The sequence below is a fragment of the Nyctereutes procyonoides genome, unplaced genomic scaffold (assembly GCF_905146905.1).
Source record: "Nyctereutes procyonoides isolate TBG_1078 unplaced genomic scaffold, NYPRO_anot_genome, whole genome shotgun sequence".
Lineage (NCBI taxonomy): Eukaryota > Metazoa > Chordata > Mammalia > Carnivora > Canidae > Nyctereutes > Nyctereutes procyonoides.
In genome coordinates, this window is record NW_026575046.1 from 17,047,669 (window position 1) to 17,075,237 (window position 27,569).

The 27,569-nt window shown below is 35.3% G+C and overlaps 1 protein-coding gene across 1 annotated transcript in view; it reads left to right on the plus strand.

Annotated features, from left to right (window-relative positions):
• WDR70 (WD repeat domain 70) overlaps window positions 1-27,569 on the plus strand; it is a 294,429-nt gene that overhangs the window by 162,143 nt on the left and 104,717 nt on the right. The window contains exon 10 of the mRNA XM_055325309.1: window positions 19,796-19,970. Coding sequence (XP_055181284.1) covers window positions 19,796-19,970 — 175 coding nt within the window. The remainder of the gene's footprint in view (window positions 1-19,795; window positions 19,971-27,569) is intronic.

Here is a 27,569-nt window from a genome sequence, read left to right on the forward strand (position 1 = left end):
TCACCATGTGCTCTACTTTGTCCTAGTGTGTTTTTTTGCTCTTCTCCGTGCCTGTGACTCCTTCTCCACTCCAGTGGCCATCTTCTGTTTCTTTTTCAAACCTCTTCTCTGCACTTCCTACCTTCTTCAGTTTGGCCTCTTGTGGTGTTTGATCTGACAGTAGTCAGGCCAATTTCAGGGATATTTAGGATGATTTGATAGTTATCTAGTTGTATTCATAGGATGAGGCAAGCTTAGAGTCCTACTCATACTCTGCTGTCATTTTCCCCATCCTAGGTGTGTGTGTGTTTAAATGTAATGATTAAGATATAACATTTTGTGTAATTTTCTTCCTATAATTAAAGGCCATAAATTCAATAAATTTATTTGAACTCATTTGCACGGCACAGCTCTTAGTGCTAGCAACACAAAGATGTACAGAACTGGACTTTGTCCTCACAGAGGTCACAGTCTAATGTTGGAGAGAAAATGTTCAGTGTAAAATATGTGATATGACATGTTTTATAAAAGAAGTATAACATACTCAGCCCTATAGAAGCACACAAAAGTGATGAATTAAGTCTGAGGAGGTGAGGTGGGCCCTGACCTGAATCTGACCCATGTTTCTTCCACATATTATATTTTTATTTAAATAATATATTTAAAGTTTTTGTTTTCTTATAGAGTCTTAACCCTGATGTTGCTATTAAATTTTGTTTCTCTACTTCCTAGTTTAAGTGTTTCCCCTAATTCTGTGTCCCTTGAAGGCATGCCACAAAGAGATCATAAAATGAAGGAACAAACAAATGAATTAGTATATGTAACTAGACTAACAGCTTCACAAGGAAAGAATGTTTATTTCATTCAGTGCTGTTTTTCTAGCACTTAAAGTATTAGTTGGCCTATCTTTTTGACTGATTGGAAGGGAAAAAGAGAGAGAGGAAAGGAAGGAAATTTTTAAATATATTTAATTCTGGAAGAGCAGAAAAAAAGAAAAAGGGCAAAAAATGAACTCTGACAACAATTTTGGAAAATTAAACGTTTAAAGTAGAGATTTGATTATAGTCTGAAGGAAATTTGAATTTCAGTGTATTAACTGTTATCTGTTTCATTACTGTGAATAATCCAACATAATGTCATTTCTTTCTTACAGTTTTCAATAGACAGGGTCCATACAATGGCATTTTATGATAGTCAACAGCTTTTACAAACAAGAAGTTCCTCAAACATATTAAGTACATTTTTCTTTAGAACATCATCTCTATTTTGTCTTTGTAGTTTCTTTTCTTCTATATTTCGTTAACACACCATTTAAACTTTACTATCTAGATTTTCCAATAATGTGCTTAAAAATTATTGGATTTTATTCTCTTATAGATTCTTTGAGGTCATAGTTTTTTGTTTTTTCTTTAAAGATTTTATTTATTTATTCATGAGAAACAGAGAGACAGAGAGGTAGAGACACAGGCAGAGGGAGAAGCAGGCTATATGCAGGGAGCCCGACGTGGGACTCGATCCCAGGTCTCCAGGATCACACCCAGGGCTGAAGGCAGTGCTAAACCGCTGAGCTACCCAGGCTGCCCAAGGTCATAGTTTTCTTATTGTAAAAACATTTACATCTCAAAAATTAGTATCTTGGGATCCCTGGGTGGCGCAGCGGTTTGGCGCCTGCCTTTGGCCCAGGGCGCGATCCTGAGACCCGGGATCGAATCCCATGTCGGGCTCCCGGTGCATGGAGCCTGCTTCTCCCTCTGCCTGTGTCTCTGCCTCTCTCTCTCTCTCTCTCTCTCTGTGACTATCATAAATAAATAAAAAAAAAATTTTAAAAAAAAAATTAGTATCTTGTCTGTTGTTTGCCCACCACGATGTAGAACTTCTTGATACAGAATTAAAGTATCTATAGGAATTCAAATATTCCTGAAATCAACATATGTAATAGTGAAACTGCTTTATAATTTTACCTATTTAACGAATTCACTAAATTTTTGTTATTTTTTTACTCCCCTGTTTTTAATTTTCCACTTGCCACATGTGCATCAAATTAAGATAGTTTATTTAGACGCTTTATTGCCAAGCAGTTATGGAAAGCTTCTTTGGCTTACATTTTGAATTTTTTCCCCCTTTGTCTTTGGCCAACAGTTCAGTCCCTTCAGTGTCTCATCTGCTTACCACACGACAGCTATGGCACTTTTCCATTCATCTGGGTCAGAAAATAAAGAGACCTTTTAGTCAGCCTGAATACTACCTGCCATTGCTGTGGGTCCGGTAAAGCTAAAACCGGGAAACTTTTGTTTTTCCCAGGAATTGATATAATTTAACCCATTTCTGTGAATTTGTACTTTTGTTTTTTAATATCCCTCATTGAGTTCTAGAAGTTATTTAATTTTCAGAACATAAAAGCATTCACCTCAAAGGAATAGCATATTGCTACACTCCCTCATTACTTCACTACTTTTCGTGTTAAGCTTTCTTCATCATTGCAGATATTTGTTTTTACTTTTTGACTCATAACTTTTGGTTCAGCTTTCTTTTGAGAGTTTAAACTGGTATAGGGCAGATTCTACTTTTGGAAGTCCAAAGAATTAAATTTTTCTCCTGACTCGGTAGCCAGCATACCCATTAGTTAGGAAAAGTGACTTTTTAAAAAAAAAAAACCAAAGTTATCACCAGTTAAAAAAGAGTACTTTATTTTTTTTGCTGGTTTGTTAATTTGTTTATTTTTATGCATCTTGTTTCATTCCAGAAAAGAATTTGAAGAGCTCAAAATAGTAATAGTAACACAACATTGTAAAAAAAAATGCAGCATCCAGACCATGGGAAAGTAGGGGTAAAGGGATAAAGTTAGTTCACAAAAGATTATTAGTAGAAAGTTTTTCTCCTCAGGAGACAAGATTAGGTTGTAGAGTCAGCTCTAAATTTGCTAGTGACCAGAGCAAAGATGGGTACATGTTCAGGTAAGAGTCACAGGCAGGATACCCAAGATGAAAACATAAGAGCTTTTCCTTTCAAGAGTGTAAAGGAGAAAATTGTTTCCCAGGGATCCTCATAAAGAGGATAGAGGTTGGTACATATAGACAATATCCTTACAATAAATACTGTAGTAAACGTATAATAATTGGTCATTTACTGTGTACAGGGCACTGTGCTAAGTGCTTTATGTATATTTTGTCATTCAATTCCTTAAAATAACTCTGTGAAGTATTATTTTCAGATTAGGAACCTGAGGCTCTGACAGATTAAGTGACTTGTACAAGAACACATAGTAAGTGAGGGGAGAGGATTTAAAAACAAGCAAATCTGACCTCATCATCCTCTTAATTATTTTTCTGTATTATATTCATGTTACTATTTTCTGTTGCAATCGACAGTATAAGTCAAGCACCAAGAATGTAATTCAGGAAAAGACATTCTAAGAGAGAGTCAAAGCAATGCAGTCTAAATATATAGTCAGCTCTCTAAAGGTCTTATTTGGGCAAGTGTCAATTTTAGTTTATCTAAAGCTGCATGCTTAACCTTGGTCATATCTCTTAGATTATCTAGGGGGGAACTACAGACTTTTTCTGCAAAAAGTACCAATAAATACTATTTTAGGCGGTTCTTATGCTCTCTCCTTCCTCCTCCCCCCAAAAGAGGAAAAAACAAACCCCTCAAAAAACTATTTGTTTATGTATATACAGTTGAGCAGCAGAGAGTCCAAGGCAATAAACTGGTATTCACCAGTGGGGTTCTTTCTTCCTTTTTAATTTTTTTTAATATTTTGTTTATTTTATTTGAGAGACTGGGAGAGAGTGCGCATACATGAGCAGAGGGAGGGACAGAGGGAGAAGCACAGTCCCAGCAGAGCAGGGAGCCCAATGCAGGACTCTTGTCTCAGGACCCTGGGATCATGACCTGAGATGAAGGCAGTTGCTTAACTAACTGAGCCACCTAGGTGCTCCACTAGAAAAGATATTTCATTAGATTCCAAATCCTGAATCTCACAGTACTTTAGACAACTCCTGGGCATGGGGGAAGTATATAAAAACTTTTGTTTAAATTTACTAGGATATTTAACCTTTGATGATCTTTTCAGTTATAGGATGGGTCATTTTTGTAGTGTATTCTGGCCCTCATTTCTCCTAGAGTAAATTTAAGCTTTGTGCTGACCACTGACTGTAGGGATAGATGAAAGCCAAACAATTAAATCAAATGTTTTATTTCTTATTATTTTTTATTTTTTGAGAGAGAGCGAGCGCACGCACATGCATGTGAGTGGTGGGGGAGTGGCAAACAGAACATGAGAGGAAAAAATCTTAAGCAGGCTCTAGGCTCAGTGCAGAGCCCAACATGGGGCACAGTCTCACACTCCTGAGATCACGACCTTGGGCCGAAATCAGGAGTCAGATACTTAACCAACAGAGCCACCTAGGCACCCTCTAGCCTTTTAATATTTTAGGGAGACATGTAATGAGTATTTTGGGAAATTAGACTAACTATTGTAAATTGTTTTTCAAAGTTGCTTTATCAGGCATCTAGCCATATAATACTGGAATACTCTGTTTACTTAGTCATGTCTGGTCCAATATTGTACAATAATTATTCAATCAGAGGTCTACACATAATTATCTTTTAGTATCTCTACAGTCAGGTTGACCTGCATTAGATTCCTAGCTTCTTCACTGATTCTGTGATCATGGCCCAATTATACAACTTTTCACACCTTATTTATAAAATGAGAATGATAAAGGCATCTACTACAATGTTGAGTTTAAAACGAGATAAAAAGCCTTTAGCATAGTGGGTTGGTATAATACAAACTTAATATGTGTTTAGCTTTTATTAAATCATTATATTTAATGGTAATGGTGTAGACAGTGAACATCTCTTTGTCTTTTTATGTAGCCATAAAGGCTGGGGAGCATTTGGAGAGTTTGTGGAGTGGCAACCTTTGTTTTCAGCAAGGGTTGTCCTTGTGTGCAGCACTTCTTGACCATTTTCTCAAATGACTTGTTTCTGAAGGCAGAATGCTACATGGGTGGTTTCCCTTACTCTGTTGATCCTAGTAGTTCATAGCCTCTGTGCAAGGTTTTAGACTGTGTGGTGAGTTTTAAAACTTTTCCTGGATTTGCTTTATTTCCCCATTTTTAAAATTTTTTTTAACTTTTTATTTATTTATGATAGAGAGAGAGAGAGAGAGAGAGAGAGAGAGAGAGAGAGAGGCAGAGGCAGAGGGAGAAGCAGGCTCCATGCAGCGGGAGCTCGACGTGGGATTCGATCCCGGGTCTCCAGGATCGCGCCCTGGGCCAAAGGCAGGTGCGAAACCGCTGCGCCACCCAGGGATCCCTATTTCCCCATTTGAACTCTTTATATCAGCTGCTGCTGATTTTTCTGCATTGTCTTCCTCCTCCTCTACGCACAGAAAATTTAATCCCACTAAGGATATTTTTTAAGTGTGTCTGGCAGAGCTTGTTTAGGGGGAAAACACCTGGCTTGTGAACAAAGGTATCACAAGCATGGGGTTGGGGCACAGAAGTGAAAATTGGGGCACAGAAGCAATTAAATGGAATCCTTTACCCCTCTATCCTTTGAAAATAGTTTCTCATTGATTATTGGAATAGAAAAGTTGGAATTTATCTTGTTTCTTGTTAAATAGTGCTCTATTTCTGTAACATACTTTACAATAGTGAGAGCTTCAAATCACTGCTTATTCTTAAAAGATGCAAGAGACAGATTATATTCAGCTTTATTTTACATTAATTTTATAGATGTGGAAATTTTACAGTAGCCTTTGTAAAGCAGAAGTATTTCTTGCACCATCAATATCAAAATTGTTTTGACCTTACCTGTTGTCTTGGGTTCATGTAGACAAGACTATGAAACATGAATAGGCAGTGGGTACAGTAGTTGATTATTTTGCTTATCTGAATATTGACATAAATTATTACATAATTTATTTATTGACATCTTTTTTTGCTTTAGTTTTGCTCTGTAAAATAGAGTTTATAATAATACCTTCTTCATAGTAGAGTTGTGAGGATTAAAAGATAATGTGTTTACAACAGTGTTACTTCATTGGAAGCATGTAAATTGAGCTATCATGGTTATTAGTCCAAATCTTAGCTTTTTTTTAAATTTTTTTTAATTTATTTATGATAGTCACAGAGAGAGAGAGAGAGAGAGAGAGAGAGAGAGAGAGGCAGAGACACAGGCAGAGGGAGAAGCAGGCTCCATGCACCGGGAGCCCGATGTGGGATTCGATCCCGGGTCTCCAGGATCGCGCCCTGGGCCAAAGGCAGGCGCCAAACCGCTGCGCCACCCAGGGATCCCCAAATCTTAGCTTTTATTAAGATTATTAGTTCAGGGGGATTCCTGCATGGCTCAGCGGTTTAACGCCTGCCTTTGGCCCAGGGCGCGATCCTGGAGTCCCGGGATCGAGTCCCACGTCGGGCTCCCAGCATGGAGCCTGCTTCTCCCTCCTCCTGTGTCTCTGCCTCCCTCTCTCTCTCTCTCTCTCTCTCTCTCTCTCTCTCATAAATAAGTAAATAAATCTTTAAAAAAAGATTATTAGTTCAGTGTTCTAAATTATCACTTTTTGGCATTCATAATTTCTAGAAATAATCCTCCAATTATAATCCTATTACAATTATTTGTTAGAAATATTTTAATAAGTTTTTAAAAAATTTTTATTTATGATGAGAGACCCAGAGAGAGAGAGAGAGAGAGAGAGAGAGGCAGAGGCAGACAGAGGCAGAGGCAGAGGGCGAAGCAGCTCCCTGTGGTGAACCTGATGCGGTACTTGAACCCAGGACCCCAGGATCATGACCTCAACCAAAGGTAGAGGCTCAACCACTGAGCCACCCAGGTGCCCTAGAGCTATTTTAAAGGTTCACTATTTTTAGTGTAAACTTCTAAAGTAACACTGACTTCACTACTTAACTCTACAACTTGATTAAGCATTGTTTAACTGTTCAGTCAGGAAAAACCATCCATTCTCTTTCAAAAGAAGAATATTTATCTCATTTTCAAATTTGCACTGAATCACTCTTTGGCACATAAAATTTTATCTTCAGAATCTGTTTTGCAGATGTGCAGTCTGCCACTTTTAAGCTTGGTTGGTTGAGCAAATACTCTGTATATGTATTGTATTTCATAGGTATTTTAAAAATAAAGAATAATGGCTGTAATCATGAAGAATAATGGCTCCATATTTCAGTGGCTTGTTGGAAAGCCTGCCTACACCTGCTAATGTTCAGGGAGAAGTTGGTCCAGAAATATTATTGTGTACTGGTAGTACCTGATAAAAGGGTGGATGGAGGCAGATTTCTGTAGGATTTGTCATATCTACTTTATCCTGTGCTGGTTCCCACAGCCTCTGTGCTCTTCCCTATCTCTCCATTCTCCACCTCCACCCACTGTGCCCTGTCTTGCTATTGTCAGACAGGAAGTAGTAATTATTTCTTAACATAAATTAAATAGTAATCTGTAATTGTAGACACATTTCATTTTTCTTCACATTTTAAGGCCAAATCCATATGTGATTTAATCATGATACATATTATTAGAGTAATTAATACCTGGACTAGCACTAAATTACTTGCTTTATGCCCTAGGTGGGTTCCTTGTGAATTTTCTGCTTCTGAGTCAAATACACAGATGCAATTGGAAAAGAATGAAGTACAACAGAAATGCAGTTGGAAAATTATAGAATTCTTCTGCCTGTTCTCAGTGCCCTCTCTAGGAGAGTTGATATCCATCAGTGACTTTTTCTTGTTCATATCTGGTCAGTCATAAATATATATTATTAGAAGCACTGGATCTTTACTTATTTAATTTCATTTTTTGGTGTCTTCTTCAGTTCTTCATTTGTGTTAATAATAGTATCATTCTCCATTGTTTAAGACATTTGTCATTGACAGTGTCTTCATCCCGTTCTGGCTCTATATTCCCAGCCATGGATCAAGTCATGTTACTAGAGCACCAGTCCAGGCCAACTTTGGGGTACCATTCTTGCTCAGGAGAGGAATTCAGGCCTGCCCTTCATGATCTTAAACCCATTATCGGTGTCGACTTTGTTGTTTCCCAAAGTTCCCAGTATATTGGTTCTCCCTGTGTTTGCAGTCTTAGTCTTTCATCTTCATCTCTAGACATGTGTGCAACCCTCCCTCCCCTATCTCACTCTCATATATACAGTGTAACTATAATCAAACTGGGCACTATTCCTCTCAAAACCTTTGCTCATGGTATTTCTAATGCCATAAATTCCTTTTCTCAAACCTACCTCAAATGTTTTATTGTTTCCTCAGCCTCTCTTCCTCAGTTCTATTCTTTTTTATCCTAGTCAGGTTTTATTCTTATATGTATTTATTCTTATCTGTATCTAAATAGTATTTTATGCAGGAGCACTTTTCACCAGCTGTGTTTCCCTTATTGTTCCCACTCCTAATTTCCATAGCATTCTGACTGCCCCCATCATTCTACTGAAATTCCTCTTGCAGACCTCATCTATGACCTTTACCTATTAATTCTAACGAAGGTATTTCACTCCTTATTGTACTCAATATCTCTTTGGAATTGACACTCTTGATCACACCTTCCTTTTGAACTTTCTCCTTTGGCTTTTCTAACACTATCCTCTCCTGCCTCTCCTACTTTCTCTTTTCCTGTTTCACTCTTTTTCCTTTTTGCTACCTTTTCCTTAAGGATCTTTTCCATGGGTATCTGCCTTCTCCCACAGTTGTATCTGTGTCTGCATTTAATGACGCCTAATTGTGTTCCTTTCATATGCGCTATCTGGCTGTCATATAAGTTTTTCATCTTTAACTTGCTCTTACTTCCTTTAATATTATTATTTTCTGTTTTATATCACACCTTCCACAACTGTACCTCACTGAATGAATGGCATATCCCGCCAGCCCTCCTCTGAGTTTTCCTTTACACCTTCCACACCCTTACCTTAGCCCAGACTTATCTCTCATTTCTCACCTGGGCTATCTGGTACAGACCTGTCCCCTCCAAGCAGTCTAGCCCACTGCCACAAGAGTGATTTTCTAAAACACAAATCTAGTTAAATAACTTAAGTCACTCCCCTGTTTAGTGGTCATAGTCATTAGCAACCATAAAGTTCATAATCCTAGTATGTCTCAACAGGATACTCTTTATAATCATGAGATTGCCAGTAATTGTAGCAGTCTCATCTTCCACTTAGGCCCACTGGGCACCTCATCCTTTTGTCAAAGCAAGCTACTTGTTGTTCCTAGAATAGCTGTGCTTCTGCAAGCCACCTTATTTTTGCATTTTCTATACCAGTTACTAGGATCCCTTACCCATGTACCCAGATTTCACTTGCAGAATCTCAGTTCTTCCCAACATCCATACCTCTGTGGAATCTTTTCCAGATCTTTCCGGTTGAGCTCTTTCTTTTCTGGATGGTGCTTCATGATACGAAGTTTTCTAGTTTTTTTTTCCTCCATTAAGTAATTTGGTTTATAAGATTAGGGAGTAAATTTTATCTAATAAGAAATACTGGTATATCTTTTAAATTGAAAGTCTCTTTTAATTCCATATGATCCACTTTTTTAAAAAAAAAAAAGATTTTATTTATTTATTCATGAGAGAGACAGAGAGAAAGAAGCAGACACATAGGCAGAGGACTCAATCCCGGGTCTCCAGGATCACACACTGGGCTGGAGGTGGCGCTAAACCGCTGAGCCACTCGGGCTGCCCATGATCAACTTTCTCATCTGAGTTTCCTAGATTGGTCTTTGGGAATGTTTAATTACCGATGATTGTCTTTAGGAATTTAATGAGACTTTTAGCTATCCTGATTCTAGCTGAAGCTAAAAGAGAGTGGGGGAATTAAATTATTTTTAATATATTTACAGCGTTGTGCAGCCATAACAATGATCTAATTTATAATATCTTCATTTCCCTAAAAAGAAATCCTGTTTAGTCATTCCCTTTTTCTACCCCCCAGCCCTAGGTAACCACTAATCTGCTTTCAGGTTAATGGATTTGTTGTATCTAGCTTCTTTCATTTCGCATATGTGTTTTAAGGTTCACCTGTAGTATAGTATGTAGTGGGTTGAATGGTAGCAACCCCCCCCCCCGCCCGCAAAAGATATTTCTATGTCAAATTACTAAAACCTGTGAATGTTACATTGCTTGGAAAAGTGATCTTCAGAGTTGTAACTGTTAAGGACCTTGAGATGAGATCATCCTGGATTATCAGGATGGGCCGTAAATCTAACGACAAGTATCCTCATGAGATAGAAAACTAGAAGACACACAGAGGGGAAAGTCATGTAAAGATAGAGGGAGAGATTGGAGTGGTGTGGTTATAAGTCAGTGAATTGGACCTATGCTGACAGGCCAGAGAAGCTGGTAGAGGCAAAGAATTCTCCCCTAGAGCTTCCAGAAGGAGTGGACTGCAGGCCTTCAGAACTGTGAAAGAATAAATTTTTGTCACTTTAAGTCACTCAGTTTGTAATTTGTTATGGCAGCTTCAGGAATGTCTTATGTAGTGTGTATCAGTACTTTGTTACTTTTTATTGTTAAATAGTTTTCCATCGTATTTCACATTTTATTTATCCATTTATCAGTTGATGGACATTGGGTTTCCAGTTTTTGGCTATTATGAATATTGCTTCTGCGAACATTAATGTTAAAGTTGTATATGGAGATATAGTTTCAGTTCTCTTGCGTGCATACCCAGGAGTAGAATTGCTGAGTCATGTGGTAAATTTGTTTAATATTTTTTTACAAAACTGCCAAATGGTTTTCCAAAGAGGCTCTACCATTTTACATTCCTACCAGTAATGTATGAGGATTCCAGTTTCTTTCCTCCCTCACCAACACTTATTATTGTCTGTCTTTTTGATTATAGCTCTTTAGTGGGTATGAAGTGGTATCTCATTGTGATTTTGATTTGTATTTGTTGGGTATTTGTATATATTCTTTAATGAAATATGTATTCATAACTTGGCCTATTTAAAAATGTATCACTTATCTCTTTATTAAATTGTAAAAGTTCTTTAAATATTCTAGATATACTAGTCCCTTGTCAGGTATATTATACATAAGTACTTTTTTCCAAACCTATGACTTGTCTTTAAACTTTCTTCACAGTATCTTTTGAAGCACACACATTTTTAATGCCATCTAACTTACCTTTTTTTCCTTTTATTATTTATGCTTTTGGTATAGTATCTAAGAAATCATTTTGTAATCTAAGGTCATGTTTAAGAGTTTTAAATTTATGTGATCTATTTTGAGCTAATTTTTGTATGATGTGAAGTAAAGGTCCACAGTCACATTTTTGCACATGGATATTCAGTTGCCTCAGCAGCATTTTTTGAAAAGACTTTTTCAAAACAATTCTTTTTCCCTGAATTGTTTTGGCATTTTTGTTGAAAGTCAATTGGTCATAAATGTAAGGCTGTAAGTGGTTATTTATTGTGGCATTTATACCTTTGTCTAACTCTAGATTTCATAAGATCTAACTTTAATGATGGTAAGTATAGGACATTAGCACCAAATATATTTCTTCTGAATGCAGTTGTATTAATTGTTGTGTGTATATGTGAATTATGTGTGTTTGTAAAGATTATTGTGCGTTTATATAGAAGCTAGAACATTTTTCCCATTTCTGGAATTTAAGTACCTTCATATTTGGGCATTTTTGAAAAGAAGGTCATTCTTGTTGACTTTGCCAAGAGAGCCAACAAGTTTCAGGCTTTTACATCACTCAAGTTGCTTGTGTAGTCTTTCAAGAAAAATTAAACCAAGATCTCTTAAGTGATTTCCATGCAAAATTAATGCTTCCCTTGACTTCTGCCAAATGCTGTGATGCATTTATGCAGCTGATGCCAGAAAGTTTAGAACTTGTATCTGGAAAGAATTCAAAATTTTAAGACAGAAAGCATTTGTGCCTGGGGCAATGTAATGACCCCACCTGTGTCTTTTTCTTGTCTTCTGGGTGTTTTCATTGTATGTCCAGAAAGGCCCAGGCAGATCCTTCTTCTATTTTTAAATCCTTTTTTATGAAACACAGTTTTAATTTTACAAGACCAGATCTCACTCCAAGTTTCAAAATATGTGTTCTTCAGCATAAAATGTTTAGACAGATACCTAATGGCCTAGCACTTTAACATCCATTTTTTTCTAAGGCAAAGATTCAGAGTATCAGAGCCATAAAACCATAGTGTAATTAGTCACTATCAGATGCTATGTAAATTATGCTTCACACATCTATATGCCAGCTTTTTCCCCCCTTTCTGATATTTTGATAATTAGTTCAACCTGTTAATATACCACTGAAACAAATGGAACATACTTAGTTGTTGGTTTTATTAGCTTTAATGTTTTATTTATAGTCTAAGAGGAAGAGCAGAAAGGAACCAGTATTTATTGAGTACCTACTGTGTTCCAAGTACTATGCTAGACACGTTTACATCCCTAATCTCATTTAATCCCCTTATTGTTGGTATTATTATCCCAGTTTTTAGTGATGAAGAACTTTAAACAAGCCAGATAATGATATTTTATACTTGTGTGGGGCCTTTTATATCATAATTTTAAAGTAGTATCTGACTTGGAGATGTTCAGTTATAAAAAAGAGAAATTATCATAGTTTATCTCCACTGTTGTACAGCCAAGGATAGAAAGAAAAGACACACGCGGTATTTCTCAACTGTGGGAAGCATAGTGAATGGAGATAAGAGACAAGTAAGCTATATAGAATACTTTCAGTAGAGGGTAAGATTTTATGTTTCTCAGATATAAATGGTGCTAGAACAATTGGGATACTTACCTATATGTATATCTGTGTATGTATTTATATATATAAATGAACCTTGGCTTTGTATCAGATACAAAAACTAGTTTAAATAGATCATAGACCTAGTTCTAAAACTTTAGAGTATAAAATTTCTAGAAAAAAACATAGGAGAATTTCTATGACCTTGGTTAGGCAGAGATTTCTTCAGTATGGTATTATATAATTTGATAAAAGGACTTTATCAAAACCTAAAAACATCTTTTTGAAAGACTGTTTTTAAAAAAGCAAGCTACAGACTTGGAAACTATTTGGTAAACACATATCTGATAAAGAACTTGTATATAGAATACCTAAAGAACTCTCAAAATGCAATGATAAGGAAATAACAAAAATGTGAAATGGACAAAGAATTTGAAGAGACACATCACTGAAGAAGAGAAACAGATGGCAAATAATACATGGAAAGATCCCCAACATTATTAATCATATAGGATATACAAATTAAAATACAAAACCTATTAGAAGGACTTAAAAAAAAACAACTGATCATATTTTTGTGTGGGAGAGTTAGAATTCTCATCTACTGCTGGTGGGAATGCAAAATGAAATAGCCACTTTGGAAAAGTTTAGCAGTTTCTTATATAGTTAAACATATACTTCCCATATGATCAGTAATTTCCTTTCTAGGTATTTAGCCAAGAGATATGAAAACTTATTTTTATAAAAATAAAGAAACAATTAAAAGGTGTCAAACTGGAAACAACTCAAAAACTTTTTTTTTTTTTGATAAATGGACAAATAAAATGTGGTATATCCATATATGGAATGTTATTCATTAGCAAAAAGGAATGGACTACTGAGATATATATATATATATATATATATATATATATATATATATATATATATATAACTCAAAAACATTATGCTGAGTTAAAGAAGCCAGACTCAGAAGTTACATGCAATATTATTCACATTATATAATAGTGGAGAAGTTAACTCTAGGATACAAAACAGGTCAGTAGTTGCCAAGGGTTAAAGCTGGTAAGGGAAAGAGTGGTCTATAAAGAGACAACCAAAGAAATCTTTTTGGACTGATATAACTATGCATTTCTCAAAACTCACAGAACTGTATGTTTGAACAGATGAATTTCATTGTATTTTATACCCCTAATAAACTTTTCCTCCCTTTCTCCCTCCTTTCTTCTCCCCCTTTCTATCATCTATCTATTTCTCAATAAGAGAAGTCTAGACATAGGTAATCCACAGTTGGTTTATGGCCCTTGTGTCATCAAGGATCAGGGTACCTTCTGTTTTGTTGGGATAAAATGCTGCCTGAGCCCAGCATCATGCCCAGGTTGCTGGCAGAGGAAGAAGTAAACAAGAAGGGTTGAAGAAGGATCTGCAACCTTCTTTTTGAGACTTTCCCAAAGTCTTGTGCTACCCTTCCATTTATACTACTTTGGCCAAAGCTTTATTTCCACATTTCATCACATCTAGCTGCAAGAGAGGCTGGAAAATAATAGACTTTAATTGTGAAGAAAGGAGAATGGATGTTGGAGTATTTTGCTAGCTGTATCTGTCACACTTCTGATAGTGTCTCTTTGTCAGAAATTGTCCCTTTGGTTTCTCAGTAGGTTCCTTTAAATCCTGGAATTCCAAGGTGCCTTTCTGTTGTTTCTGTGTGTACTGTTTCCAAACTCTTACTTGAACTAAAATTTTGCTGGTCAGTGGTTCGTAAAATGCAGTCAGTACAATCTTATGTCAGGCATGGGTTTGACAACTCTGAAAACTAGGGTTTGGTACTGTTTAGCAATTGATTAAATTCTGAAACAAAGCTTAGAGGGAAGATAGGAGAAAGTTATTTTTAAAAACCCCCAAACCTTCATTTGAAATAAATCATAAGTATTAGACAGAAAATGCCAGCTTTTGAAATCTGTGCATTTAAAAATAAGTTGTATTTATTGTATGTTGGTTATACCTCAATAAAGTTAATTTCTAAAGTGCTTAGATGGGCAGTGAATTTCTTTTATTCTTTGACAAGCTTTTGTTGAGGACCCAGCCAGTATATGTTGTGTTCCTGTTATGTTTAAGAGATGGTGCAGACTCTAGGCATACAAAGATGAGAGAGAGAGAGAGAGAGAGAGAGAGAGAGAGAGAGAGAGAGAGAGACCCTTTGCTCTCAAGTGGCTCTTTTTATAGAAGGAATAGATATTAATATGTGTAATTACAACTTATGTGATTGGTGTTATAATATGGGAGTTAGAAGATAATATGGAAACTTGAGTGAATTCCCTAGTTTTGTTCTTTTACAAAATTGTATAGACTGTTCCAAGTTGTTTGCATTTCCGTATATGTTTTAAAATTACCTTACCTAATTTCTATCTCAAAAAAACTCTACTGAATCTTTGATTGAAATTGTGTTGAATCTGGAGATTAATTAGGGGAGAATTGAAATCTTAACTGACTCTTCCAATCCATGAATACAGTATATCTTATATATGTAGATCATCTTTCATTTCTCTCAGAAACATTTTATGATTTTCAGTGTACAGATACTATGCATCCTTTTGAAATTCCATGTTTATTCATACCGTTATTAATGATATTATTTTCATAACTTCAGCATTTAATTGTTGTTAGTCTATGGAAATAAAACTGATTCTTAACCTTGTTCTTGTGACCTCACTAAACTATTAGTTTTGTAGTATTTTTGTAGATTCCTGGGTTTTTCAATGTATATGATCATGTGGTCTCTCTCTCTCTTTTAAGATTTTATTTATTTATTTATTTATTTATTTTTAGAGAGCTGGGGGAGGAGCAGATGGTGGGAGGAAAGAATCTCAAGCAGGCTCTGTGACAAGCCCAGAGCCCAACACAGGGCTTGATCCCATGATCCTGAGATCATGACCTAAGCTGAAACCAAGAGTTGGTTGCCTAAATGAATGAGCCACCCAGGCACCTTGATCATATGGTCTCTTAAAGATGGTTTTATTTTTTCTTTCCAGTCTATAAACCTTTAATTTCTTTTATTTGTCTTATTACACTGACTGGCAACTCCAGTATATAATGAGAGTTTGATAGCATTGCTTTGTTCTCAACCATAAGAGGAAATTAATTAATTTCTTTCTTCATTAATAAGTATATTATTTGTAAGTTTTTCATAGATGTCCTCAATTAGGCTGAGGAAGTTCCATCCTATTCCTAGTATGTGGAGAGTTTTTTTATCACAAATGAATGTTGGAATTTTTTTTCAAATGTTTATGTTACATGGATTGAGATGATCATTTATATTTTATTGTCTGTTGATGTGACACATATATTATTTAATATTCATTCCTTTCTATTCTTTCATTCCTAGTTTAAAAATCCCTTAATTGTGAAGTATTATTTTTGTTTATATGCTGCTAGTTTGAATTTACTGGTATTTTGTTAAGGATTTATGTGTCTGTGTTTACTGGGATATGGAACCATAGTTTTCTTTTCTTGTAATGACTTTGGTTTTGGCATCAGGGTAGTGTGGCCTTATAGAATGAAGAGTGTTGGGAATTGTTTCCTCTTCTATTTCTGGAAGAGTTTGTGTAGAATTGGTATTATTTCTTTCTTAAATGTTAGGTAGAATTCAACAGTGAAGCCATGTAGAGTTTTCTTAATGGGAAGATTTTTAGCTATATGTTTAGCTTTTTAATCATGTAGGAATAGTCCAGTTATTTATTTTTTATTGAGTCAACTTTGGTAGTTAGTGTCCTTTAAGGAACTTTATTCATTTCATCTAAATTATCAAATTTATTTATATAAATTCATTCATGAAGTTCCTTTATTATCCTTTTAATGTTGTTAAGCTTTATGATCATGTCCTCTCATTAATTCAAGATGTTGACATTTGATACTGTCTCCAATTTTTGCTTTTTTCATCAGTCCAGTTAGAGATTTATTAATTTTATTGATCTCAAGAAACTAGTTTTTGGTTCCTGTGTTGTTTTTTTGTTTTCTATTTTACTCATTTGTACTCTCATTTTTATTATCTCTGTCCTTCTACTTGCTTTAGGTTTAATTTTCTTTCTCTAGTTAAAAAAATTATCTATCTATCTATCTATCTATCTATCTATCTATCTATTTATTTATTTGAGAGAGAGAAAGAGCAGGCACATGTGGGAGAAGTGGCAGAGGAAGAGGGAGAGAGAATCGTAAGCAGGCTCCATGCCCAGTGTGAAGCAGGACACAATTCCATGACCCTGAGATCATGACCTGAGCCAAAATCAAGAGTCAGACACTTAACTGACTGAGCCACCCAGGAGCCCCTCTTTTTTTCTAGTTTTTTTAAAGTTGAATCTTAGGTCATTGATTTTTTTTTTAATTTTTATTTATTTATGATAGTCACAGAGAGAGAGAGAGGCAGAGACACAGGCAGAGGGAGAAGCAGGCTCCATGCACCGGGAGCCCGATGTGGGATTCGATCCCGGGTCTCCAGGATCGCGCCCTGGGCCAAAGGCAGGCGCCAAACCGCTGCGCCACCCAGGGATCCCTAGGTCATTGATTTGAAGTCTTTTTTTTTTTTTTTCTCCTAACTTATACAGTTAATGCTATATTTTACTTCTGTATTGTATTTTAGCCGGATCTCATAAATTTTGATACATATCTTCATATTTGTTGCGTTCAAAACTTTTTCTGCTATCCCTTGTGATTTTTTTTTTTCGAGTCATGAATTATTTAGAATTGTATTTCTTGATTTCTAAATGTTTTGGAAAGATATATTTTCAGATACATTTATTGTACTGCTGCTTATTTAATTTTATTTTTGATAGTGTATATACTTTGTATGATTTTGGTCATTTTTAGTGTGTTTATATTTGGTTCATGGCCCAGAGTATGTTCGTTGTGCACCTGAAAAGAATGCGTGTTCACTTTTTGTTGGGTAAAGTGTCATATAAATGTCAATTAGCTTAACTTGTTTGGCATGTTTTTGAGGTTTTCTGTATCCTTACTGATTTGGGGGGCGGGCGGGGAGGGGCCTACTTGTTCTTTCAGTCACTGAGAGGGGAGTGTTGAATTATACAAATATAAATAAAGATTTGCTTTATTTCCTTTTATTTCTATTAAGTTTGCTTTCATATTTTGAAGCTCTGTTATTAGTGGCATATGCATTTTGGATTGTTATGTCTTCTTGATCAGTTGATTCTTTTTCATTTTGAAAGTTTCCTCTTTATCTCTAGTTTTATTTCTTGTTCTGAAGTCCACTTTGTCAGACATTTATATGGTCATTTACTCCTGCTTTCTTTTGATTATGTTCACCTGGCACATTTCTCCCCTCTTTTCATTGTTAATCGATCTAAGTCTTTATATTTAAACATTTGTGTGTATTTTTAAAAGAAGATTTTATTTATTTTAGACAGAGAGAGAAAGTGTGCACATGCATGAGCTGGGGAGAGTGGTAGAGGAGGAGGGAGAGGGACAAGCAGACTCTGCACTGAGTACAGAGTCCATCATGGGGCTGGATCCCAGGACTCTGAGATCATGTGACCTGAGTGAAAACCAAGAGTCAGTGCTTAACCATCTGAGCCATCCAGGCACCCCATTTTTGTGTCTTTTTAAGAGAAAGAATCTGCCGGGTATTGCTTTTACCTAATCCAGTCTGACAATCTTTGCCTTTTAATTAGAGTTTTTAGATTATATCAAATTAATGTAATTATTTATGAGATTGGATTTAAACCTACTATGTTGCTGTTTGTTTTATATTTATCCTATAGTTTTTCTTTATTATCCCTTCCTGTTTTTGTTTCATTTCCATTTTATCTCCATGATTACATATTTATTATAAAAATATGTTAGCAATTGCTTTAGGGTTTGTAATATATATCTTTAATGTGTCAAAGTCTCTCTTTTAATAATATTATACCATTTCCAGTATAGTATAAAACTATGCTTCTGTGTCTTCCTCCCAACCTTTGTGCTATTGTTGACATATATTTTACTTGAACATATGCTATAAACCTTCCAATACATTGTTTTGCTTCAGCCATGTATCTTTTAAAGAGATTTAGGCATTTTAAAAAAACATTTAAAAAATGTTTTAAAAAATTTATCTTCATTTTTACCATTTGTGGCACTCTTCATTTCTTTGTTGTAGATTCAGATTTCCATTTGTATCATATTTGTTCTTGAAGAACTTCCTTTAATATTTCTTGTAGTACATGTCTGAAGGAAATGAATTATCTCTGCTTCTATTCATCTGAAAAAGTCTTTATTTGCCATATATATTTTTAAAATATATTTTTGCTGCCTATAGAATACTAGATTGGCTTTTTTTTTTTTCCTTTTAGAACTTTAGAGATATTGTTCCATAGTGCTTTGGCTTGAATAGTTTCTGCCAAGAACTCACTAAAATCATCTTTGGTTTTCTATTTTATGCCCCTCCCCTTCTCTTCTCTGGTTATAAGGGTCTTGTTCTAGCTTTTCTTAGTGGCAGTGCTCCTTTGCCTGGGACTGTGAGCAGGAGGGTACTCCGTACCTCCCCCAGTCCTAGACTCCTGTTTCTTGTTACTTGTTGAAAATTCAGGGGCAGACAGTTTTGTTTCTGCTTCTCCCCCAGAGTCATGAGATCTTTGCCTGGACCCTGGAGTAGGACATCATTCATTTTTAGTGACTTATTTTTTCAGTGTTTTTTTCTGGAGTGTATTGTATAACAGTGCATTAACACATGTAAGTAATTTAGAAATTAATGTGTGTATATAGCTGGTGTATATTCAGCAGTTTTACTGATCGGACAGTATAGTCAGAATTGTTTGAAGGCCACTGTTGTATAGGATCAGAACTTATAACTCTGATAGACTTGAAGTAGAATTTGCTACTTGCTGTTTGATTTGAAGACAACATGATTCAGATGGTTCCCTTCACTGCAGTGAGTAACCTCATTTATAAATGGAGAATGTTTTAGAGTGCACATTTTATTTTAAAATAATTATTAGATTTACATGCTTAAGAGGTGAAGTGCTTTTTATGAGCTCTTCTGAATTTTAAACTCCTTTCTTTTTTTGTAAATGAAAATCTCTTCATTGTTTTTAGGACTGTGAGGACATGGGAAGTTGAAAATCCAAGGAAGCAAAGAAGTGTGTTTAAACCACGGACGATGCAGGGTAAAAAAGTAATTCCCACCACGTGCACATATAGTAGAGATGGAAACCTCATAGCAGCTGCCTGCCAGAATGGAAGCATACAGATCTGGGACCGAAATATGACTGTAAGTCTAAGACATTTAAGTCTGCTTTTCTTAGAAGAAAAACACCTTATAAAGACAAACATCATGTTAAAATATTACGAAGGTCAGTTTCCTGAGTTTAGCCCTAATTTAAACTTCAGTGTTAGTTGATAAAACATTGGGACATTTGCAGTAAACAGCATTTTAGCAAACATTCCAGCTCAGTATTTTCCAATGTGTATTAGATTTAGTTTTTAAAATACAGTAGATCTTTTAGTATAAAATTTAAAAAGCATAGTGCAGTTCTATTATTTGGTGTGTCAGTGTACTTGATTTTGAAAGCGATCGATTTGATAGTAGCATAAAACAAGACTAAGCAGAAAATATCCTTTAAAAGATTTAAGAAAACCATGAAATATCAGCAATGGTTCATCAGTCGTTTTGCAATTATTTTTGTAGTAATTTAATTAATACTTTGTTTTAACATTCTGTGACATTCCATTTGAATAGGTGTCAGATTTTCTTTTGCAGTTTAGATCATTATTAGAATAAATAAATTTTGGAATTGGAAGGGATCACAGAAATAATTCTATGAAATAATGAATATGAAAGGTTTTGGTTAATTCTTAGAATTACCAATAAGCTTTAAAAAGGGTTTTGTTCTATGTAGAGATGGTAAAACAAGATTTTTTGGTAAGTGGAATGATTCTGTATTACCAATGTTAAAGTGAAAATCTACACTAATGTTAGAATGCTGTTTAGTTATTTTTGTTTTGTTTTGTTTATTTATTTATTTATATTGGTTATCGTTATTTTAATAAAAGATTCTGAAAAAAATTATTTTAGTAATTTGTTAGAATTTATTAAGTATCTCTACTATATGGCAGGCACTATTGTAGGCACTGGGAATATTGCAGATTATAAAAAATTCTTGCCTTTTAGAGTTTATATTCTAGTTCTTTTTAGAAATTATGAAAAGAATATTCTTTTTAAATAAAATTGCCCATCAGCCATTTACATTTCAAAAGGGACCCTAGGAGACATAGTTGTCTGTTTAGGTAGATGAGTTAAAATCATTTGTCTAGGAATAAGGTAAAAAGTAATAATAGGGAAATAAAGAATCCATGTTGATAATGCTGGAAATATCTTTGGCATTTTCTGTTTGTCAGATCTTTTTATTTCTGTTTTCATCTCCATTGTAAACCCCATAAAGCTTCATAACAGCACAGAGATTTTTAAAATCCTTTTAATTGTAAACGGAGTTTTAACCAAGCAATAAATTTTTTAGTAACTGGCTTTCATCGTCTCTGGTGCTGTTGAATTAAACATAAAAATTCTAAGTCATGAAGTTTTCTAGTGTAGCTTTAATAGCAGTGTGTTTAGTATAATGCATATATGTGGGCCTTTCCCATATATTCTTATAAAGTTGAGTATAATTTTTAAAGATTGACTTTGTATGTCTCCTAAAACAATGAGTATCTTCTATTTCCATTTTTGTAAAAAACAAAGCTGTTTTAATGTCAATTTACCACCCCACCCCCCCAAATCTTTTAAGCTGTTTTGCCTAATTGTATAGTCTTTGGTTCTGTTTCGTTAGAATTTAATAGTGCATGAAGTTACAGCTTATTATACCACATCCTGTTTGTTAAATTCATATTTTGACATTTGCGTGTAAATATATGTCACCTAAAGACAAATCAAATTGAGAAGAAAAAACTTGCTGGCAGGAAATACAGTTTAAGAAGAGAATTTTACAAAATATCTTAATTATTACTTCAGCAATAATAAATTATTAACAGGGAAACACTGAAGCTGAGGTAAAAAAGCCTCATAACAGTAGTTTGTCCATGCAGTAGACAGAGAGTTACATGGTAAATAGTGATGAATACATGTCTGTGTTTTGTGACAAGTAAAACTATCATAATTGCTCTGCCTAATTATAGAATTCTCGTTAGACCAACTTTAACTTTAGCAAATTAAATGAAATATTTCTTTTTTAGAAGTAAGGGGTCTATTAGTGATAAATTCCTGTGTTCTTAGCACCTACCTCTACTCTAGAATTATGTTGGCCAGTATGATAGCCACTAGCCACATTTGACTGTTTCAATTTAAAGTAATTAAAATTTACAATAGAAATTTCAGTTTCATAGTCACATGATACTGTTCAAGTACCAAATAGCCACATGGGTGTAGTTATGTGCTATTTATTGAACAGCACAGATAAGAACATTCCTGTCATTGCAGAGTTCTGTTGGCCAGTGCTGCTGTAGAGGAGTGTTTGCTTCCCCAGTATCCCTTTCAGTCATGTGATGATGGCCTGTCAATTTCAGAAGGAGGGCTTTTCAGAGAAGCTTCTACAGGTCTGCATGGCCTCCTTGGGCCCTCGGTTCCCATTCATCAGCGTATATGTGAGCAGTGGCAAGAAAGTGTGTGGTTGGAGCAAGGTGAGGGAGGTGTAGAATAGTGAGAGGTGATATTGGAGAGGTAACAGCATACACCTTGACTCAGGTTTGATGTATGCAGAAGCCTTTGCAGCCTGCCTGTGTCTCCTGCATGTTCACATAGCTTTTCCCCCTCACCTCTTTTGTTTTAATTATTTTTTATTATTTTAAGATTTTATTTATTCATGAGAGACACACAGAGGCAGAGACACAGGCAGAGAGAGAAAGAAGCAGGCTCTCCGAGGGGAACCTGATGTGAGACTCAATCCCCGGACTCTGAGCTGAAGGCAGACGCTCAGCTGCTGAGCCACCCAGGTGTCCCTCCCCCTCACCTCTTTTAGTTCTTTGCTCACATTTTCTCTTCTCAGCAAGACATCTTGACTCCACCCTACATAAAATTGCCGCCTTCTCCCCACCAGTGGTACTCTCTATCCCTCTTTTCTTCCCTCATGCTTATCACCATTTAACATACTCTACCATATATTTTACATACTTGTTTATTGCTGTTTACCTCTGGTAGGATATTAGTTCTACAAAGGAAAGGATTATTATCTCTTTTCCTTCCTGCTGTATTCCCAGAGCAAAGAAAAATGCCTATTATACAGCAGATCTTCAGTAACCATTTGTTGAATGAATAAGTGGATGAATGTATTCTGGAAAGGTAGCAAAATAAGGTTGTTGACTTATTTGTAGGAAGACATTTAAAAATAGCAACATAAAAACTATTATATTTATATGAAAATACAGTGAGAGAGGTAGAGAAGGGATGGGAAGAAATTGAGGTTATTTTTAGTATATCCTTGATGTAAAATTATGCAATCTGTATTAACATAGGTGGATTTTTAAAAACTGGTTTCATGGCTCTCAAGTCTAACTCCTGACTTTTAAAATATTCCAGCGTTGTATGGTCTGACAAATATCTAGTGACTTCTGTTCATATAAAAACATAGCAAATTCTTTGGACATATTTTTTTTTCAAAGCACTGTTGCTGTTTTTTAAATATCTATTAAGAATCTACATTATGCTAGAACCTTTACTAAAAGAGCATGCTGTATTTACTTGTATTGCAATCACTGTAAACTAAGATTTGGGTAAGAAAATGGAGACAATCTTATCTATCTATTTATTTATTTATGCATGCCTTCTGTAGACACAGGTGATGGGAAGTAATAATATTTTAAATTGGGGATCCCTGGGTGGCTCAGTGGTTTAGCACCTGCCTTTGGCCCAGGGCATGATTCTGGAGTCCCAGGATCGAGTCCAACATTGGGCTCCCTGTGTGGAGCCTGCTTCTCTCTCTCTCTCTCTCTCTGTATGTGTGTCTCTCATGAATAAATAAATAAAATTAAAAAATATATTTTAAGTTGTTTTATTTGGCAGTGGGTATGGTCAGCAACAGCTTGACTACCCTCTACCTGACTGCCTCTTACTTCTCCTTTTGCTGCATCCCCTGCACAGATTCTGGGGCTGTGCATTTTGGGAAGTGATCACATGCTACAACCCCTTACCAGGAAAACCTCAAGCCTAAGAGATACTGCAGAGACATTTCTCCAGCTCAGTGGCTGATCAATCCCCCTACTATCAGCCATCCTAGAGAATAGTTGGTATGGATCAGAGAAGGACTTGGGCAAGAACTAGTAATGACATTGGGAGATAGGTTCCTGGACAAATGAAGCCCCCCGGTGCATAAGAGAACAGTGAGAGAGAATATGGGAAATAAAGTCACCAGTAGTAGCTTAGATCCAGTGTACTACAGATATGTAAATGTCTCTAGTCACTGTCAGATTACCCATGTTAAGCTTAGGTTGATTTATGTCCTCTTTTCACCTTTCCTTTTATTTGTGTGTAGAAACATGGATTAAAAGTTTTTTTTTTAAAAAAGATATATTTATTTGACAGAGAGAAAGAGAGAGAGAGAGGGAGAGAGCAAGCACACAAGCAAGGGGAGTGGCAGAGGGAGAGGGAGAGGGAGAAGCAGACTCCCTACTAGGCAGGGAGCCCAATGCAGGACTTGATCCCAGAACCCTGAGCTGAAGTCAGACGCTTAACTGACTGAGCCATTCAGGCACCGACAAAGGTTTATTTTTATATAGAAAGAGAATTTGCAATTTGCTTTTTTTTACTTGAATCGGTAGAGCTCTAATTTATTTAAATGGGATCATAATTTTACACACATGGAAAGATAAAGTTTTCAAAAAGTCTATTATTTGTTTATTAGTAACTTCTTTGCCCTCATTATTCTATCTCTACCCCATAAGGCTTGCAAATTACCTGGTATGTGTTCTTTTGTACTTTTATTCATATCTCTGTATCTATAGCTAGCTGTCTACATTAAGAACATTTCACTAGTATGTTGAAACACCTACCACCTCACTGAGAATGAGACAAAAGAAATTTAAACCCATTAAGTGGTTGTAAAAAAGAATAATCTGTAGGATAATTTATAACCTTGTATAGCTACTTTGTATAGTGTCCAGAATATGGAAGAGTTAGGGAAGGCTAAGAGGGTCAGGATAGGTACTTATAGTCAGGACCTCTGAGGGGTGAGGAATTTAGATAACCAATGAGATAGTGTTGTTATTTTACTAACCAACCTAACAAGGGCTACTCTGTGTCAAAGCAGTCACATTGAAAGGCTCTTTTGAGATTGTTATTTCTCAAAACATTTTGAGTCTTTTAAGATCACCATAAAGCTATAATTTCAGCTATTGTGCAAGTACCACAAGGAAAATAAAGCAGAATAAAGAGAATATTTTGTGGGTGGCACTTGAGTCCCTGGGTACCTTTACGTTGCTTAAAGTCTCACAGAAATCATTCCTCACTATTGGACACTATCTGCTGTGCCTTGTATCTTATAGATTTATTTTGAGATTTAAAAATTTGTTTTTCATAGTATTTTCTGTTAAGTTTCCATAATACAGCTTTGATCCTTCTTCTCTCACACCTCATGTAAACTAGTTCAGGCCAAATTCTCATACTGTTGGTTAACTACATTTTGTAGTAATTTTTTTTATGGATAGCTTTTTCTCTCTGTGCTTTTTGGAATTGTTATGAAGCTGTCATAGCCACTGAAGAGAAAAACACTCTTTACTCTCACAGTAATATTTACCTCACCTTTCTTATTTTTACAATTAGAACCAATTAGATTTCCCTTAAATAGAGTGTTAACCTGATGATATTGCAGATTTTGGAGTTTTTAAAAGAATAATACTTTGAAATATTTTTAGCAAATGGTATTTTGTCTTCATTTCCAATCTTGTCATTTGTTGTGCAGTTTTAATGTCACATAACTTTGTGGAAAACATTTCATTACAGTTATTTATCATTTACTATCATTTACAAATGTGAATAACTCAATTTCATTAAAAAATTTCCATTTGGGACTATTTCAGCCCAAAACAATTGCTTTTAGTCTTGCGTATTAATTTTTGTAACATAACACTTTAGTTACCAACCTTGGGACTAATGCATGGAGAGCTTTTTGGGATTTGAATTCTCTGTACTCTTTGAGTGTCCTTTATCTTTCTCATAGTGATGTCATCAGAAGACTTCCATAAGTTAAACATGACTTCCAGTGGCCAACACTGTGCAAGTCTGGGTTCATGCCCTCCTCCAGATGTCTTCTCCCTTCTTTCCACAAAGCCCAGTCATTTAACAATGATTCAAACCTTATATCCAATATCAGTATAAGTTAAAGTGGCAAAATATTGACTATATGGGGGAAGCAAAGTACATTATGGGGGGGGAATGGTATTTTTAAACAATTTAAAAAGCAAATTATTTAGATATCATCCTTTAAGAAAACATTCTGTATCTGAAAAAATACATAAGGAGCATCATTAAAAATTCAAATACAGATTTTTATCTCTTCATTAGTCATAATATTGGGAGTCTAAAAAATATGGATAGCTAAATATCGATTGCATACTTCTATGGCACAGTTTGTAAATGACACCTGAGACATAAGTCACATTATATATTACTCTAAGCTTTCTGTCTATCAGTCCTGGGTTTCCTGAGCATTCTGTGCATCATTTTCCTTACTCAGGAAATGAGGGCATGATCCCCATCTTGTCAGATTATTTTTGAGGATTATATTAAGTAATATATTTAAAGTACCTAGAATGAAATTTGCACATAATAGTTTCTTAATAATTATTGGTCTTCTTCTTCTCTTTAGATCCTAGTCAGCTTATAGTTTTTATAGAATAGTGAAGTTAGATCTCAGGATGCTTTTTAACTCAGACTGTGAAAGTGTCATGAGTTTTACAGATTTCTTTGGTGACCAAAAGTATGGCTTAGAAAGATGAGATTGTAGATCCCTGTTATAGCCATCATTCAGTGTATGAAAATACAGTCCCCATCAATTAATGAGAATGTCATATACCCACTAGTTAGCATGCTTGAGTAGATGTATGAACTGCAATTACCTTTTTAAAATAAACACTGAATAGAAAACGTGACATACAGATTGTTCTGTAGTGTTTTTAACACGCATATTTTTTGAAGTTTACTTTTCAAAAAAGTATGTTATTGACTCAAAACACAAATAACCATCAGAACTGTACAAAATTACTTGCAGGCCCTGAAGTTAAGTTCTAATTTGTGAATTATTTTAATGAAAGCTTTCAAGTTTTACTCATAGTGCTTTTAGAAAGTATCATATACTGTTGGAAGCAACATTTTTTTACACTTGATCTTAGCCAAAAGGCCAAGAAGCGATGGAAGCAACATTTTTTAATGAGAAAATGAGAAGATTTTTTAAATGAGAAAATACTGCCTTTTGAAAAAGTTAGGTTAAAAGATTTTCTTTTAAATATAAGTGATTATTATCCTTGCTTTTTGAGGCCAGGAATAATAGAGCAATTGAATTTAAGAATTTCAGTTAAAACAGGAAAAATTAAGCACATTCAACTCTGCTCCCTCTTGAAACCCACTAAAATGACAGAAAAGGCATTTTTAAAAACATAAACCCTCATGGATGAAGAGAGTTACAGGGGAGATGACAGCAGAAAAGAGAACTCAAGACACCTTTGGAAGCTGGAAACCAGATGCACGAATGAGAAAACAGAAACGTTAGCCGAGGTTGGGGAGGCCTGTAAAAGACAAACGGATTTATCCTGGGGTTCCCTTCTCTATCATGTGCAACTACATCACTTTTATTCCTTCTTCTTCCCTCACCCCGACAATGCAAAAGAA